Below are 19,241 nucleotides of genomic sequence, written 5' to 3' on the forward strand. Positions count from 1 at the left end.
CAGCCGCAACATTAATGCTGTCACAACTACGACTCTTGCTGGCCTACTGCCTTCGGTAATGGCACCATTCCAAAATTATGTGGGCTCTATCGATAACCTCACTAACAACTTTAACGATGCCTTTCACAATGCCATTGATAGTATAGCACCGCTAAAGCTTAAAAAGGCCCCTAAAAGGCGTACCCCCTGGTTCACGAAAGAAACCAGAGCTCTTAAACTATCATGTAGAAAGCTGGAACGCAAATGGCGTGCGACTAAACTTGAGGTTTTCCATCAAGCATGGAGTGATAGTCTAATAACTTATAAACACGCTCTTACCACGACTAAAACTAATTAGTACTCCAATCTCATCCGCCTCAATAAAAACAATCCTAAATATTTAATGCAGCAGAGATGCTACTTCAGTAGAAGCATTTAAGTCCCATCTTAAAACTAATTTGCATACTCTAGCCTTTTAAAAGACCCATTTTTAGACCAGTTGATCTGCTGTCTCTCTTTTCTGCTCTGCCCCCCTCTCCTTCATGGAGAGGTTATCAGGTGACCATAGATCAGTTTCCACTAAGGAGGCATTAGCTGTTCAAAGTCGGGACCCGGGGTGGACCACTCCTCTGCATCCGTTGGTGACGTCTCTGCGCTGCTGGCTTGTCTCCATACAAGAGGATCCACTCCTGGCCTCACTATGAACTGGACTCTCACGTTATTAACTGCATCTACTCGGCCTCCATTGCACCGGTTACCCACGGGGGGGCTCCCACATCTGCAGTCCCTTCCAAGGTTTCTTGTTGTTCTTGCCTTGATGTGGGATCCGTGCTGAGACTGTCGTTGTGGCTTGTGCAGCCCTTTGAGACGTGTGTGATTAAGGGCTATATAAATTAACTTTGATTGATTGATTAAGCAGATATATAAAGTGATGGTCACTAGCGCCAAGTGCCCCAATGACAGAACTGTAATCAATCAATCAAAGTTGATTTATATAGCCATTAATCACAAGTGTCTCAAAGGGCTGCACAAACCACAACGAAATCCTCGGCTCAGATCCCACATGGATTTGGAACAGCATTGGACTGGAAAAACGTACTCCCTCGGGAACCAAGTACACAATGTACATAGTATACTCATTAAAGTGAAAATGCTAATCACAAAGATTAGGTAACACTTTAGTATGGGGAACACAATTTCACCATTAATTAGTTGCTTATTAACATGCAAATTAGTAACATATTGGCTCTTATTTAGTCCTTATTAAGTACTTATTAATGCCTTATTCTGCATGGCCTTATTACACAACTAGTAAGCCATTAACTAAGAGTCTTCCCTCAATAACCTCAGAATTATTGCTTATTAGTAACCCTAACCCTTATATTTCCCCTAGTGTCCAAATAACTCTCAATTAAGTCTTAGTTTCTTTAATAAGCAACTCATTAATGGTGACTATGTTCCAGGGTGTACCCCGCCTTCCGCCCGAATGCAGCTGAGATAGGCTCCAGCACCCCCAGCGACCCCAAAAGGGACAAGCGGTAGAAAATGGATGGATGTTCCCAATACTAAAGTGTTACCAAAGATTATCATCAATTCTTAGGTCAGACTGATTACAAAAATAAATACTAATTAAATATACTGCAAAAGAAGAGACTCATAAAAACTGATGAAAAATAAAATTGACATACAATTAAGCAGTGCTTAAAAGAAATTCTAACTACTGTTAAATTAAATATAATAAAACATTTAACTAAACTGCCAATACAATTGAAATAGAAATAAAAATACAGCTTTACCATTAGCCATAATTTTTGTGCTTAAACTTCTTTTTTTTTTCGTTGGAGATGAATAAAGTTTCTTCTCTATGACTTTGTTCCAGACTTCTGCTCTTTGATATTGTCATTACCGCAAAGAGTGGTGGAAAAGTGTATTACAACTGAGAAACAGATCTTTTTTGGCAACCCTGGAGGAAGCAATGGCCACCCAACAATTGGCCCCAGCCCTATGGTTAAGAAACACTACTGTAGAGTACAATGGAGTGGCTGCTATCTGCCCCCTGGTGGCCTCAGTTGGACAATGCACTCGCCTGTCTGAGAACAAACCAATGAATAGCATACAGTTCTACACAACAGCTTTTATTAGCTTGATGACATCAAGAATAAAACACAGCTCAGAGTCATGTAAAGCAACCACTGGACTGTTGTGACCTCCTATAAATACATGAATTCATTTACAAGCTGGCAGGAAAGAAGTGTTGCTGTGTGGACGCCGACTTTACTTCTACACACAAGAAAACTCACTTTCTAACTCGTCACATTGTTTGCACGGGAACGCTGTCCTTATCTGGTCGCTACTGCTCTGGATCGGGCGGAGCATCGGGTCCATCCTGGCCCGGCGCCGACAGCTGCATGAAGAGCTCCCTCAGCTCTGTGATGTCATCGTCGAGGGAGGGCAAAGGTCGGCCGGGGTGCTGCTCGCGCTCTTCAATGAAGTCCCACAGCCGGACGTTGTTCATGAACTGATGTGAAGACACAGCAGAGGTCGTTAAGTCGCGAGCGCTACACCCGTCAATCGACATGGCGGTCGCAGGCACTGACCCGGATGTTTCCCTCGGCGCTCAGCTGTTTCCGCGGCTTTTCGGGTTCTGCTCGGGTTCCGTCCGGGTAGGCGTGGAGATACAAACACTTACCCGCAAAGGGGCACATGCCGCGACCCTGGTCAAAGTACCTGCAGGCTTTCTTGCTGCAAACACACACACATGTCCACACATATACAACCACTGTAAATACTCTCGCAAATGAAATTCTTCTTTAATAAACCTCAATTAGTATACAAACCCCGTTTCCATATGAGTTGGGAAATTGTGTTAGATGTAAATATAAACGGAATACAATGATTTGCAAATCACTTTCAATGTGTTGTACTTGTTGTACTTGTATAGCGCTTTTCTACCTTCAAGGTACTCAAAGCGCTTTGACAGTATTTCCACATTCACCCATTCACACACACATTCACACACTGATGCTCATCAAACACTTATTTGGAACATCCCACAGGTGAACAGGCTAATTGGGAACAGGTGGGTGCCATGATTGGGTATAAAAACAGCTTCCCAAAAAATGCTCAGTCTTTCACAAGAAAGGATGGGGCGAGGTACACCCCTTTGTCCCCAACTGTGTGAGCAAATAGTCAAACAGTTTAAGCACAACGTTTCTCAAAGTGCAATTGCAAGAAATTTAGGGATTTCAACATCTACGGTCCATAATATCATCAAAAGGTTCAGAGAATCTGGAGAAATCACTCCACGTAAGCGGCATGGCCGGAAACCAACATTGACCGTGACCTTCGATCTCTCAGACGGCACTGTATCAAAAACCAACATCAATCTCTAAAGGATATCACCACATGGGCTCAGGAACACTTCAGAAAACCACTGTCACTAAATACAGTTGGTCGCTACATCTGTAAGTGCAAGTTAAAGCTCTACTATGCAAAGCGAAAGCCATTTATCAACAACATCCAGAAACGCCGCCGGCTTCTCTGGGCCCGAGATCATCTAAGATGGACTCATGCAAAGTGGAAAAGTGTTCTGTGGTCTGACGAGTCCCCATTTCAAATTGTTTTTGGAAATATTCGACATCGTGTCATCCGGACCAAAGGGGAAGCGAACCATCCAGACTGTTATCGACGCAAAGTTGAACAGCCAGCATCTGTGATGGTATGGGGGTGCATTAGTGCCCAAGACATGGGTAACTTACACATCAGTGAAGGCACCATTAATGCTGAAAGGTACATACAGGTTTTGGAACAACATATGCTGCCATCTAAGCGCCGTCTTTTTCATGGACGCCCCTGCTTATTTCAGCAAGACAATGCCAAGCCACATTCAGCACGTTACAACAGCGTGGCTTCGTAAAAAAAGAGTGCGAGTACTTTCCTGGCTCGCCTGCAGTCCAGACCTGTCTCCCATCGAAAATGTGTGGCGCATTATGAAGCGTAAAATACAACAGCGGACACCCCGGACTGTTGAACGACTGAAGCTCTACATAAAACAAGAATGGGAAAGAATTCCACTTTCAAAGCTTCAACAATTAGTTTTGTCAGTTCCCAATCGTTTATTGAGTGTTGTTAAAAGGAAAGGCCATGTAACACAGTAGTGAACATGCCCTTTCCCAACTACTTTGGCACATGTTGCAGCCATGAAATTCTAAGTTAATTATTATTTGCAAAAAAAAAAGTTTATGAGTTTGAACATCAAATATCTTGTCTTTGTAGTGCATTCAATTGAATATGGGTTGAAAATGATTTGCAAATCATTGTATTCCGTTTATATTTATATCTAACACAATTTCCCAACTCATATGGAAACAGGGTTTGTACTTTGCACTCTATTTACTAGAGATGTCCGATAATGGCTTTTTTGCTGATATCCGATATTCCGATATTGTCCAACTCTTAACTACCGATTCCGATATCAACCGATACCGATATATACAGTCGTGGAATGAACACATTATTATGCCTAATTTTGTTGTGATGCCCCGCTGGATGCATTAAACAATGTAACAAGGTTTTCCAAAATAAATCAACTCAAGTTATGAAGAAAAAAAATGCCAACATGGCACTGTCATATTTATTATTGAAGTCACAAAGTGCATTATTTTTTTTAACATGAGAGAGCATGAGGAGGTTGAGGTGGGCGGGGTTGGGGGGGGCGGGGTTGAGGTGGGGTGGTAGGGGATAGCGGGGAGTGTATATTGTAGCGTCCCAGAAGAGTTAGTGCTGCAAGGGGTTCTGGGTATTTGTTCTGTTGTGTTTATGTTGTGTTACGGTGCGGATGTTCTCCCGAAATGTGTTTGTCATTCTTGTTTGGTGTGGGTTCACAGTGTGGCGCATATTTGTAACAGTGTTAAAGTTGTTTATACGACTACCCTCAGTGTGACGTGTATGGCTGTTGACCAATTATGGCTGGCATTCACTTGTGTGTGTGAAAAGAAGTAGATATTATGTGACTGGGCCGGCACGCAAAGGAAGTGCCTTTAAGGTTTATTGGCGCTCTGTACTTCTCCCTACGTCCGTGTACACAGCGGCGTTTTAAAAAGTCATACACTTTACTTTTTGAAACCGATACCGATCATTTTGAAACTGATGCCGATAATTTCCGATATTACATTTTAAAGCATTTATCGGCCGATAATATCGGCAGTCCGATATTATCGGACATCCCTAATTGTAACCGTTAGGGCTATCCTCAATTTTAGTAAATGTTAAAGGTCCCGGTGACTCAAAATGCGGGCCAACTCACCGAGAGACCCGCTTCTTTATTATAAGGCACTTATGTTCAAGTTTTTTACACATTTCTATAAATAAAATAATGGGAATAAATGTAACTGTTTCTTATTAAAAATGCAATGTTTTAAAAGTTGCAAGTGATCAACGCTTATTAAGCAGGTATGTGATTTGAAATTAATGAAAAAGACTGAAAATTAGCCGGGGGTCTGGGGGCCGCAGGTTCCCAGCCAAGTCCAGGTGGAGGGACAAGGAAGGAAATAATATTCCCTCTTCTCAGACTCTCTCGTCGTCATTTGGGATGTGCGCGTCTGTTGTGATTTCCCTTCCTGGTTCGATGACCTGCCCTATCTTGCCTCTGATTGGCCTGTCTGTAATGTTTTGCCCTAATCTTAACCAATCGTGACTCATCATAGTAAACCAACCAACCAATCATGAATGTTCTAATACGTAAACCAACCAATCATCATTGATTATTCCCGTATATTTTGTCCCCTGCCCGTGGAGTTGCACTCGTCCCTTTATCTCTTTCTCTTCTCTCTCCCTTGTCTTTTGCAGCATGTAGCCTAGCTAACTGCTACATGGGTCTAAAAATAGCTAAGCTACGGAAATCGCTACTTGTTTAAAAAGTAGCAAAGCTACTGCCAGGCTACTGGGAAATGTAGTTAAGCTACATAACTTCGATTTTTAAGTTCATAATTTTTAATGGAAAACCGTAGTTTTTACCACTGCAGCCGTAAACCGGAATGGATTATCAAAAACCGTACTCATTATAGGAAAACCGTAGTTGTTGGCAGGTATGGCAAAGAGACGGATCAAGATTTTAGCACACATTGTAGGTCGGAAAAATCGAAAAAAAAAAAAAAATGTTTTATATATTTACGTGAAACGAAAAATAAATGTAAAATTACACCAATATACATAAATTAAAGGTGCATCAATAATCGATGTTTAATTGATTCGTAGCTCCTGAATCGTAATCTTAATCAAATCGTGAGGTGCGCAAATATTCCCACCTTTACTGAATCCTTTTTTTTTTAGGTTAACATTTACTAAATAACACATTCAAATTTTATTTTTATTTTATTCTTTAATTACTTGCATACATCAGTGCTTCTCACTAGCGGTTTGGCAAAGGGAAAGCGGTGACCTCGATTTTGGAGTTTTTTAAAAACTCAAATTCTTATTTTTATAATTAAAGTGCAGTTTAAATTTGAGGTACTGTAGAATAATGTGTACCAACACATAAAACATGTTTAATGATTATTACAGGAACCAAATGATTTTATCCACAAACTCAAAAATTATTTGAACAAATCTTGTCTGCAGAATTTTTTTGTACGTTTTATAACAATTGAATTAGAGCAAACACATACTGTATATAAAAAGTCTGATTCAAAAATATTTAGAGATAAAATGTATTTTTCCTGATTGAATTAGTAGGTGTGTTTGTTCTCCCAGTCGGAACCAATAGACGTAGACATTCTGTGCCTGCCTGAGAGACCGCATTCAGGGCAGGATCACACCACCACCACGTGAGCTCAAGCAGTCAGTGAGACTACAGTCTTCCACTGAAGCTGCTGCTCCTTTTAAAAGGGGAACTGCACTTTTTTTGGAATTTTGCCCATCGTTCTCAATTATAATGAGAGACAATAACACGTCTTTTTTCTTAAGGATTCCAAAGATGATAAAAAACATTGGCCAGACGTACTGTGGTAGATATTTCTGCCATGTTTGATCGAGGTAGTTATGGTAACAGCTGATAACCGTGATAGAACTGAAATTAATCGCGATAATCGATCACCATCATATAATCGCCTAGTCCTAGTTGTTAGTGTTGATATTGCAACATTTTCTCGTTACATTACACCCGATTGCTCTTTTATTCCACATTTTATGTTTTCATGACAGCAACACAACCCAGAGGATGCTAAGGACAGGTTACTCACCTCACTCCCGACTTGAACAGCTCTATCAGGTGGTCCTTGTCGTCCTGGTCTTCTACCCAGTACACTGAGGGTATGACGAACTCGGAAATGACGCGACACTCCGGACATGATCTGAGACAAGAGCGGACATTAACGTAGACACGGACGTAGACATGCGGCGGCGTTATAAGACCCTCATACTTGATGATCTTGTTGCTGAAGTTGCGAGTGCAGCGCCACTGTCGGATGCAGGCCAGACAAAAGATGTGCGAGCAGGAAGACAGAATCCCAAACCTGCGCTCCGAATGGTTCACCTTCTGCACCACCACCTCCATGCAGATGGAACACACCTGAGCCAACAAGCGGTTTAGCTAGTAACAATATCATCATCATCATCATCATCATATGACCACTAAGTAATTCCACCTTGTCTTGGCTGAGCTGGGCAGCAAACGCTTTCTCCATGTCACTCTCGAAGGCCAGCAGGCACATCTGCAGACCACATGACCATCTAGTTTACAGGAAGTCATTGAAAGTAGGGAACTTTATATCAAGTTTTTATGCTGCCGATTCCGATACCGATCATCGGTGACAAAATGACACCATGGATGTTCCCATCTATGAACCTTTAATTCATTCTTAGCAACTATGACTACCCCACTTACACATCTGATGTCATCTCTCACATCTGATTCAACTTTGACTGTCTGCAGTCTCACCACCCAGGAAGAGGCAATATCTGATCCACTAAAGACTGTAGGATGACAGAAAGCTAATGAGTTCATTCCAAATACTGTAAAATCTGGATCGTTTTACATTCTTGTAAAAACCATGGCAAGTGCATTAAACAAGTTAGTTATGTTTAGCCCATAAGTTTTGTGTTGTATCTTTCAATGTGGATTATACTTGTGAAGCTCTTTTCCAGGACCCATCAGGAGCAAGGGTGAAGTGTCCTGCCCAAAGATACAACAGACGTGACGAGGATGGCAGAAGCTGGACTCGAACCTGGAACCCTCAAGTTGCTGGCACGGCCGCTTTTCCATTCGCGCCACACCGCCTCCCAACATGGCCACTAAACAGAAATAGTTACCTGACGCTCTAGCCAACATGGCCAGCAAACACAAGTAGTGACATGGCACTCCTGCCAGTTTGATGGCCAGTTGCATCAGATGTGAAAGATGACATTAGATGTGTAAGTGGGACCGTCAGCGTTGCCAAGAATTAAAGGTTCATAGAAAATTCCATAGGAACTGCTTAGTGTCGCTTTTGACCCTACTTGTGGAAGAGTGGGATAGTGATACAAAAACTAAAAATACATGAAAATGCAAATTACATCATGTCAAACATGTTTTCAGAGGAAAACCTAGAATATAAATATATTATATATATATATATTTTGAAGCTAAATATACGAAGGATGAACTACTGTTTCTTAAAGCCAGCACAAGGAAGGGTGAGACGGAGCAGACGGAAGCCGAGAGTGTGAGGTCGGCTTGACTCAAAGCTGCAAATGTGGAACTTGAAGCCAAGCTATTTCGAAATAAATGTAGTGCTTACCCACATAAACTGGAAAAAAGTCCCCCGCCGGCTGGACCAAACGCACAACTGTCCATTGTCACATTTTAAATATTGATCATGATACACGCAGCACATCATGTGTGTTATTACAACTACAGTACATACGCTGTCTAGCTAGCTGTGTACAAACAAAACATGAAATGTGGGCTAATATTTTACAGATACTGTAGTATGATTGTTCATGTTTTTAGAGTCAGTACAGATTGGGGTCCTATCGCATTGTGTTGTGCATTACAAACTCAAACGTGTTTCGTGCTGATGTAGAAGCTAGCTTGTCTTTTTCCAGAGCTACCTTTTACGGCGAATACTGAAGCATGCCGATGTGTTACTACGGTAGAAAAGGAGTTCCTCAGTGTTAACTCTTAGAATAACAATGGTCCTACAGATTGGTTGTTATACAGGTTACGGAACATAAATTAAGTATTGTTGACAGTTTTTGAATGCAATTTTAAAGCGATTTAGAGGTAGAATTGATGGCTCCAATTATGCATTGCTAGCTACTAAGAATGAGCCGATTTTTCAAAGTTGGAATGCAAAAAAAAAACTAACTTTTGTCTTCTTGTCTGTCATAATGATTGCGAACGATGGGCAAAATTCCCCCAAAAAGTGCAGTTCCTCTTTAAGAGCCATTTACTTCGTCACACTTTCGTTTTTTCCCCTGATATTATTACCTTTATGAACGACTTCTTTCAGGACTCCATGAAAGTTCTTCCCTATCTCTCTATTTGGAACGATTGTACAACCCAAGAACAGAACAGCAATACAACATATTCTGCTCAAACTCCACCCTCACCCTCACTTGTTTTAATGCTACGCTCAAGCCTGTTGACCATCATATAAATGATAATAAATGATAAATGGGTTGTACTTGTATAGCGCTTTTCTACCTTCAAGGTACTCAAAGCGCTTTGACACTACTTCCACATTTACCCATTCACACACACATTCACACACTGATGGAGGGAGCTGCCATGCAAGGCGCTAACCAGCACCCATCAGGAGCAAGGGTGAAGTGTCTTGCTCAGGACACAACGGACATGACAAGGTTGGTACTAGGTGGGGATTGAACCAGGGACCCTCGGGTCGCGCACGGCCATTCTTCCACTGCGCCATGTCCACACGAACACGGATACTTAATAAACACACACTTATCTCTGCATTTAGGCCCCTGGTCTACATGCAAACGCATACTTTTGTCTTTAAAAACGCAGACTTTTGCAAACACTGGCCAAAGTGTAGAGTTCCAAAACTCTCCGCTCAGTGTATGCGTGTACACGGCACAAACGGAGACTTGTACTACTCTGATGACGTCACGGTTGTGCGCTGTCATTTCCAAAGCTCAGCAACACTGCCTTGCTGCCATTAAACACACTATAAGAAGATTTACTGTAAGTTTGAACGTAAATATGCTTCTATTTTCTCTCGACATTGACAAAAAACCATGGGCTTTGCGACACTCTCGCCAGCGACAATGACAATCAGCTGTTTTGGATATTATCGCTGTCAAACCTCCAGCTGATTTAACAACTTTGACAAGCAAGACTTTTTGCTTAGTGTCATAAGAAAGTTGCAACAATATCTCATGTTTTTAATTATTTGTTTAACAACAGATCATGAAGTTAACGTATGTGTGTTGCTTCCATTTGTGTAGAAAGAGTCGGGCGCGACCGTGCACGCGCATGTAACGCGCCCGAACGACTAAAAAAAACATGATGTATCCTTCCTTCTTGTTAATGTTAAAGACAATGTACACTTCATTGCACATGTATTTTTATATTGATCATTAAATGCGTTATAATTCCACGAGAGTTTTGCAATGGCATACCCACGTCCGTGCGCTTATAGGCACTTAAACATGCAAAAGGGTTTCCTTGACTCGTTAGTGCGTGCCAACTTTAGAAATAATGTACACTTCACTCCACATGTAATACATCACCTTGTTGATTAAATGCTCATTAAACATGTAAAAATTTCGGCTTTCAGCAGCACAGGCGTTCATGCGAGCTTTAAACACCAAAAAATAGATGCATAAAGTTCCCAGGGTTCTGTGGAGGTGCAGGCTGGTTTTAAAAATAATGTACATGTCATTGTACGTCTAGTATATCAAAATAAACATTGTAACAGAGGTGCCATGCCACCAAGTCAGCTGTGTCTACTTTTCCAGGCTTCTGATTGGACAAAATGTGCAAGACAGCAAGTGTATGCGTTTGTTTGTGTGTTGACAGTTTTGAAAATACTCTTGTGTGGATGGAGATCATTTTAACCCTAAATATGCGTTTTTGAAACTCTGTTCATGTGGACATGGCCTAAGCCGCAAAGAAAAAAACAGATGTGGTGTCATATGCAACCCAGCAATTAGCATGCCTGCTCCTGGCTTGCTCTCAGTGTGTAACAGGTTAGTGATAATGCTACTTGACAATGATACTTAAAATACTAAGAAATGCAGTTTATTTTCCGTAATGGAAGTGCTTATTAGCTTACGAAAGAAGCTTCACACTGTATGCAGACACATAATTAGCTGCTAGCCGCTTGTCAGCCGGGGAATTGAAAATAAATAGTGTCAGTACCTTTTCGTGAGCTCTCCTTTGCTCAGGGTCATGTGGGTGTAGCACCTGTAGCCTGCACACCTCACACTGGTCACCATGGAGATAGGGGCAGTTGTCCTCATAGTAACAGCGACCGGCAGCGGCATAAGGACACAGCTGGGAAAAGTCTTGAAAGGCCCCGCCCATCGGAGAAGGCGCTATGGCAACAGAGACCACATTCAATCGGGCAACGGACGCAAGATGTCGAGCAACAGCAACCAGTGTTTTGTGTCCCACCTTGTTCTGGGGCCGAAGCTTCCAAACCCGTTCTGATGGCGTCCACATATGACTGGGGTGCTGCAGCTGTGACCTCTGAGCCCAGGCCGCCTGCTTGACCCCCAAACATGCTGTCGACCTGTCCCACTGACAGACTTTTGTCCATCAAGTCTGTTTGTAGGCAGGAAGTGAAATCGGCTGAGGACAAAGTGACATGTTACTATGTTAACTGTGTCCTTTTCATCCTTATAAACGTGAGGAGTCACCTCTCTCTCTCAGGACCATCGCCTTCCTGGGTTCAGATCTGACTGAAGCTCCGCCTTCTGAGCCTCCTCCCGCCTTGTTGTCTGAAAGCCCGGGCCCTACTCTGTACGACGGTTTTACGTGGTCATACCTGCAAACACACACATGAACACTTTAAACAAAAAGGTACAACTCACATGCCAAGTACAATTTAGTTGACAACTTACCTGCATCGTTCTCCGTAGGCACACACTCCTCTCTGGTAGAACTTGCAGATGGTGGAGGGCTTACTGTTGGAGGGGTCATGGGAGAACATGCAGCGGCTGCCCTCCCTGCACACTCCATGCAGAAAGTACCTGCCGCAGATAACACAACACCATCCTGACATCTTTTTTCTAGCACTTATCCTAGGGGTCTCAAAGTCAGGGCCCGCAGGCTCATATTTTGTGGCCCTCTTACAGTCATGTGAGTACGGAAAGTATTTAGATCCCTTTAAATGTTTCACTCTTTGTTTTATTGCAGCCATTTGGCTAAAGGCGAAAAGTTTATTTTATTTCTCATGAAAAAAAAAATGTAGAAATGTTTGAAAATGTATTAAAAATAAAACTGAAATATCACATGGCCCTTTACTCAGTATTAAGTAGAAGCACCCTTTTGAGCTAGTACAGCCATGAGTCTTCTTGGGAATGATGCAACAAGTTTTTTTACACCTGGATTTTGGGATCCTCTGCCATTCTTCCTTGCAGATCCTCTCCAGTTCTGTGAGGTTGGATGGCGAACATTGGATTACAGCCATTTTCAGGTCTCTCCAGAGATGCTCAAGTGGGTTTAGGTCAGGGCTTTGGCTGGGCCAGTCAAGAAGGGTCACAGAGTTGTTCTGAAGCCACTCCATTGTTATTTTAGCTTTGACTTGTTGGAAGGTTAATAACCTTTGGCCTAGTCTTGAGTTCTTGAGCACTCTGGAAGATGTTTTCTTCCAGGATATCTCTGCACTTTGCCACATTCATCTTTCATTCAATTGCAAACAGTCCTGTCCCTGCAACTGAAACCCCCCCCCCCCCATGGCATGATGCTGCCACTACCATGTTTTACTGTTGGGATTGTGTATTGGACAGCAGTGCCTGGTTTTCTCCACACATTGCTTAAAATTAACACTAAACTGCTCAATCTTGGTCTCATCATACCAGAGAATCTTATTTCTTATTTTCTAGGAGTCCATGTGTTTTTTGGCAAACCCTATGCTGGCTTTCATATGTCTTGCACTGAGGAGAGGTCCGTCTCTGTTTCACTCTGCCATAAAGCCCCGACTGGTGAATTGCTGCAGTGATAGTTGACTTTGTGGACCTTTCTCCCATCTACCTACTGCATCTCTGGAGCTCAGCCACATTGATCTTTGGGTTCTTCTTAACCTCTCTAACCAAGGTTCTTCTATCTCAGTTTGGCTGGACGGCCAGGTCTAGGAAGAGTTGTGGTCGTCCCAAATTTCTTCCATTTTAAAAGGGAACTACACTTTTTTTGGAATTGTATTTATCGTTCACAATCATTATGACATACATGACAGATACATTACCTAACTCGTAAATAAAAGTCTGATGGGACAATAGGAGGTCCTCTATTCCGCCCATAAAACCCAATAAAAAAACATCCAAAAAGCGGCACCAATACTCCATTTATATTTCGTGACTTGAATATTAACCAAGTACTAGCGATATTGTTATGATAAGCGCTAACGCAGACAAACTATTTATAGCGACTCCGAGATCACGAGCTTGTGTGCCAAAGTTGACATGATCGACTTATCAGCTGCTTCCTCGTTTCCTTGCTCGTCAAATTGGTACACTTTGACAGCCAATGGCAAGAATTAATCCACCCCCGTATTCTTTGAGAGGGTTATGAGTCATTCTTCATCTAAACGGGAATATATGAACATCCTAGCAGTCAGCATCCTAACGACAGCAAACATTGTACGGTAAGTTTTGTTTTATTACCGTATTTGTCTTGGCTCTCAAAGACTGCATTGAGTAGTGATCAGTGATGGAGTTGTAAAAAAAAAAAAAGGCACACGTGATCTGTTTTTTAAATTAATGTGCCGCGTATGCCTTGATGATCAAAATATGTAAATATTAAATGTTATAAATGTGCTTGTTACTACATTACATATATACTTACATCATGTATATAAAACCTTATCGGAAGTGTTTGGATGTTTTTAAGGGCGTTATAGGCAGAAGAGTGGCTCCCATAGGCTTCATTATAAGCAGACTTATGATTGCATTTATTTACAATTTAGAATGAATAAAAAAATATACATCCGTTGTCATGTATTTCATAATGAGTGTGAACGATAGAAAAAATTCCAAAAACAGTGCAGTGTCGCCATTAAGGATTATGGAGGCCATTGTGCTCTTCGGAACCTTGAGTGCTTTTATAACCAGATCTGTGCCTTGCCACAATTCTGTCTTGGAGTTCCTTGGGCAGTTCTCTCGACCTCATGATTTGCATTTGCTTTGACATGCTCTGTGAGCTTTAAAGTCTAATATAGACAGGTGTGTGCCTTTCCAAAACAAGTCCAATCAGTTTAATTAAACAAAGTTGGACTCCAATGAAGAAGCAGAACCATGTCAAGGTGGATCAGAAGAAATGAACAGCATGGGTGTGACAGCAAAAGGTCTGAATACTTATCACCATGAGGGATTTCAGTTTTTCTTTTTTTAATAAATTTGCTAAAATTTCTACATTTCTGTTTTTTTCTATCAAGATCGGGTGCTGAGTGCACATTAATGAGAAATAAAATAAACTTTTTAGATTTTAGCAAATGGCTGCAATGAAACAAAGAGTGAACATTTTAAAAGGGTCTGAATACTTTCCGTACCCACTGTAACTTCATAGCTTAGTCTAAATTTGGCCGGCACACCCTGGGCAGCTAATACTTAAATATATTTTGGCAAACTTAAAATCCGCGCGTAAGAACACTGACTAGGGATGTCTTGATCAACATTTTTAGCCTCCGATCTGATTTTGAGTCCTGATCCTATACTTCAACAATAGATTGTAGAACAATAACACATTTTTAGAAAGCTTATCTCATTAAAAGAGAGCTGCACTTTTTGGAATTTTGCTCAGGGTCGATAAAGCTGCTGAAAAAGTAGATGACAAATTTGGTCACAATATATGCAGTGTTCTAGGTGCGAGACGAGCCTCACTCAAAGACCAGGGGTGTCAAACGTACAGTCCGAGGGCCGGATCAGGCCCGCGAACAGGTTTTATCTGGCCCGCGAGATGAGTTTGCCAAGTATAAAAATGAGGCGAATTTTTTTAATGAAAGAAACAGCTGTTTTAAATGTGTCCACTAGATTTCACAATAGCAATTCTTTGTATCTTTGTAGATGATGCTACATATGTAAAAAAAAATAAAAAATAAACCACATGATGTTGGTGCACCAGTCGAGGACAATGATCAGATTACATAGATAACATCCTGTCATTTGATTTTGATATTATTTTTTTATCTCGATAGATTGAAAATTAACACCAATTTATTCAGAAAGTATGAACAACGACAAATAAAGATAGAATACTATTAACCGCAAGATGTAAGTGTAAAAAAAAAAAAAACAACAACATTATGATTTGTACATTTTCAGAATGTGTTTGTTCTATTTTTAAACAAAGAAAACAATCTGAAGTTGTCTTTGTTTTGAAGTTATCGTGCCGTGACTTTACCGGTCCGGCCCACTTGGGAGTAGATTTTTCTCCATGTGGCCCCCGATCTAAAATGAGTTTGACACCCCTGCTCTAGACTATAGAGTCCGGTGGCAGGGAGACTGAGACCCGTCTTTCAGACAGTCTGTTGGTTGGTCGGGTCCTGTTTGGACCTAGACTGTGTCCACTTTAGACCAAACGAACCGTACTAGCAGAGCAAACGCACTTGGATCTATTTTAACTTGACCAAATATGAGAAAAGTGTGTATGCGAACGAACCCCCAACGCTGGCTGCATGGAAGTCAGCCCAGTGAACCACTACTACACTATCAGTGACAGCCAAGTGAATTAATTGTTTAGTTTAGTTTAGTCTTTATTTGAAGGGACAATGCACAGAGACATTAAGCTCAAAGACAGATACACTATATTGTCAAAAGCATTTGGCCACCCATCCAAATGATCAGAATCAGGTGTCCTTAGGGTTTCAAAATTCCGGGAAAATTCAAAGCTGGAAACTTTCCATGGGAATTGACGGGAATTAATGGGAAATTAATGGGAATAAACATTGAATGCAACATGCTAGATCTTGCAGCATGATTATTAGCTAAAACGACCTGATTTAATGCAAATTCAGTTGAATTTTAACCCTATTCTGTGCATTCCTCCATCACATGTGCAGTGCATTCTTCCATCACATGCACAGATAATTCCCAGCATGCTACACACTACAGCAGGGCTATTGAGGCCACACTAGTATTTGAGCCCAAAGACTTCATCCAGTCAGGTAAGTGTTGATGATATTACTGGGGTAAATACATTTTATCTATGGTATTTAAGTTTAATAGAGGTGTAATTGCTTGTTACTGTATGACTGGAGGCTACTCCAGCAGACTTCCACTCAAGCTAGCTAGCTGTTCCTGTACTTGTTAAATGATTTTGGGGTCAATATCTCTAGCTAGCTAGGTTTATGTACCATCACAGTCTCATAGTGAACCGAAAATATTTCTCCGTTAGCCGTGATGCTAATTTTCTCTATGTTAAATCCCATTCATTTATGCTAACAATGTTAGCGATCCGAATATACCTTTTTTGTGATCTGTAAAGTTCAACTCGCAAATACTAAATCAAAATGTGTAGTTTCCTCTGCCTTCTGTTCTGCTAGCCATTCTGTTGTCATACAAGAATGTAGGTTATAGTTTGATTTAGCATGCTGATTGAGTGTTCATTTATTCATCTAGCCTATTTCTATTCATTTGTCCATCAGTAAAATATTTTTAAAGACTACTCCAATTGTTTAGCTGACTATTTATATCTGTGTGTGGCATTGCATTAGTGTTTGACAAGAATAAATACATACAAACAGAATAATGCCACGTACACCATCTGATGTGTGGAGACATTTCACCCCAATCAATGTAGGCGGAAAGGCTGTGTACATTTGCAAATACTGTGCAAAGAGCTATGTCAAAAATGCCACAAAGATGCAGCAGCATATAGACAAGCGCCCAATAATATATAATTATTGTAATTCCCCATTAATTCCCATATTTTCCCATTAATTCCCAAGGACGGTGTCCAACTTTGAATAATCAAAAAATTGTCAATATTTCCAAACTTCCTGAGCTTAACTTCCCGTTGTAAATTTCCAGAAAGTTTCCAGAAATTTACCGGGAACTTTCCACCGCTTTGCAACCCTAGGTGTCCTAATCACTTAGCCCGGCCACAGGTGTATAAAATCAAGCTTTTAGGCATGGAGACTGTTTCTACAAATATTTGTGAAAAATGGGCCGCTCTCAGGAGCTCAGTGATTTCCAGCGTGGAACTGTCATAGGATGCTACATGTGCAACTAATCCAGTCGTGAAATTTCCTCGCCCTTAAATATTCCAAAGTCAACTGTTGGCTTTATTATAAGAAAATGGAAGAGTTTGGGAACATCAGCAACTCAGCCATAAAGTGGTAGGCCACATAAACTGACAGAGAGGGGTCAGTGGATGCTGAAGCGCATAGTGCAAAGAGGTCGCCGACTTTCTGCACAGTCAGTTGTAAGAGAGCTCCAAATTTCATGTGACCTTCCAATTAGCCCATGTACAGTACGCAGAGGGCTTCATGGAATGGGTTTCCATGGCCGAGCAGCTGCATCTAAGAATTAAATCACCAAGTCCAATGCAAAGCGTGGGATGCAGTGGTGTAAAGCACGTCGCCACTGGACTCTAGAGCAGTGGAGACGCCTTTTCTGGAGTGATGAATCACGCTTGTCCATCTAGCAATCTGATGGACGAGTCTGGGTTTGGAGGTTGCCAGGATAACGGTACATTTTGGACTGCATTGTGCAGAGTGTGAAATTTGGTGGAGGAGGAATGATGGTGTGGGGTTGTTTTTCAGGAGTTGGGCTTGGCCCCTTAGTTCCAGTGAAAGGAACTTTGAATGCTCCAGGATACCAAAACATTTTGGACAATTCCTAGCAAAGTCCATTAAAACATGGATGACAGAGTCTGGTGTGGATGAACTTGACTGGCCTGCACAGAGTCCTGACCTGAACCCGATAGAACACCTTTGGGATGAATTAGAACGGAGACCGAAAGCCATTCCTTCTCGACCAACATCAGTGTGTGACTTCACCAATGCGCTTTTGGAAGAATGGTCGGAAATTCCGATAAACACACTCCGCAACCTTGTGGACAGCCTTCCCAGAAGAGTTGAAGCTGTAATAGCTGCAAAAGGTGGACCGACATCCTGTTGAACCTTATGGGTTAGGAATGGTATGGCACTTCAAGTTCATATGTGAGTCAAAGCAGGTGGCCAAGTACTTTTGGCAATATAGTGTATGTTCTGCACCAGATTATAGCTAATGCAATAAAATTATACTATGTAATCAAAGTTATACAATATTGTTAATCAGGTGGGACAAAAACGAGACAAAGGTCATGTTAGATCAACTTTCCTATGGATTAACGAGCACCGTAGACGTTAAACAGAGGCCAAGATAAGTAAATATAACGCCAAGCAGCCTAATGATATTGCTAAAATAACAACAGTGACACGCTGTGGGTATCACTACACTGGTGGTGTCAGGTCATCGGGACAGAATGGCTGAAGTGTTTCAAGTGCTACTACAAAAACATAAAAAGCCCAAAAGCGGTTTAGTCACGCAATAGCCTGATACGAAAATGAGCGGTTAAGTATAAGTGTGGATACAGTTTGCCTGTGTGGATGGTTTTGTCTGCACCAGACTAACTGCTCGGCTAATGTGAGGACGCGGACCGACTGGCAGCAAACAGGCTGCGTGTATGCTAACGACAAGGGTCACGCAAGAAACAACCTAAAAACATTAGCCCGAGGCTAACATTCCCGGATATTATGAACAGACAGACAGTCTGACTCACCTGCAGGTCACCTGTTTGGTGCTCATCTTCTTAGCACCAAAATATTGTTAGCTTCCGAGTTGTGACCGTCTTGACAGCGGCGTCTCATACAAACACGTCCGGAAAGCAACGTCTGTCTTATCAAATAAAGGTTCCGAACATCTCATAAACGTCTTTAAGTAAAAAAATAAAATGAAAAAACTTCTCAGCCGTGCTGTAAAATTGATTAAAAAAAAACAATGCACACAATCGGTGTATTTCTACTTGAATTGTTTTATTTCCTTAATGCAATCTTTAAGACGGCGCTAAAGTGGGAACATATTTTGTCATCGTTGTCAAAAAAAAATGTAAATATGTT

The 19,241-nt window shown here is 41.4% G+C and overlaps 1 protein-coding gene across 1 annotated transcript; it reads right to left on the reverse strand.

Moving 5' to 3' along the window:
- Positions 1–2,098: 2,098 nt before the first annotated feature.
- Positions 2,099–19,187, reverse strand: mkrn2 (makorin, ring finger protein, 2). Its single transcript, XM_061932251.1, has 10 exons — positions 18,905–19,187; positions 12,046–12,174; positions 11,842–11,969; positions 11,597–11,773; positions 11,342–11,517; positions 7,623–7,688; positions 7,398–7,546; positions 7,218–7,328; positions 2,577–2,721; positions 2,099–2,497 (listed from the first exon to the last, which is right to left on the reverse strand). The coding sequence occupies exons 1-10, from the start codon at positions 18,928–18,930 to the stop codon at positions 2,330–2,332; spliced, it is 1,275 nt and encodes a 424-aa protein (XP_061788235.1). The 5' UTR covers positions 18,931–19,187; the 3' UTR covers positions 2,099–2,329.
- Positions 19,188–19,241: the final 54 nt, after the last annotated feature.

Source organism: Nerophis lumbriciformis, linkage group LG38, assembly GCF_033978685.3.
Source record: "Nerophis lumbriciformis linkage group LG38, RoL_Nlum_v2.1, whole genome shotgun sequence".
Lineage (NCBI taxonomy): Eukaryota > Metazoa > Chordata > Actinopteri > Syngnathiformes > Syngnathidae > Nerophis > Nerophis lumbriciformis.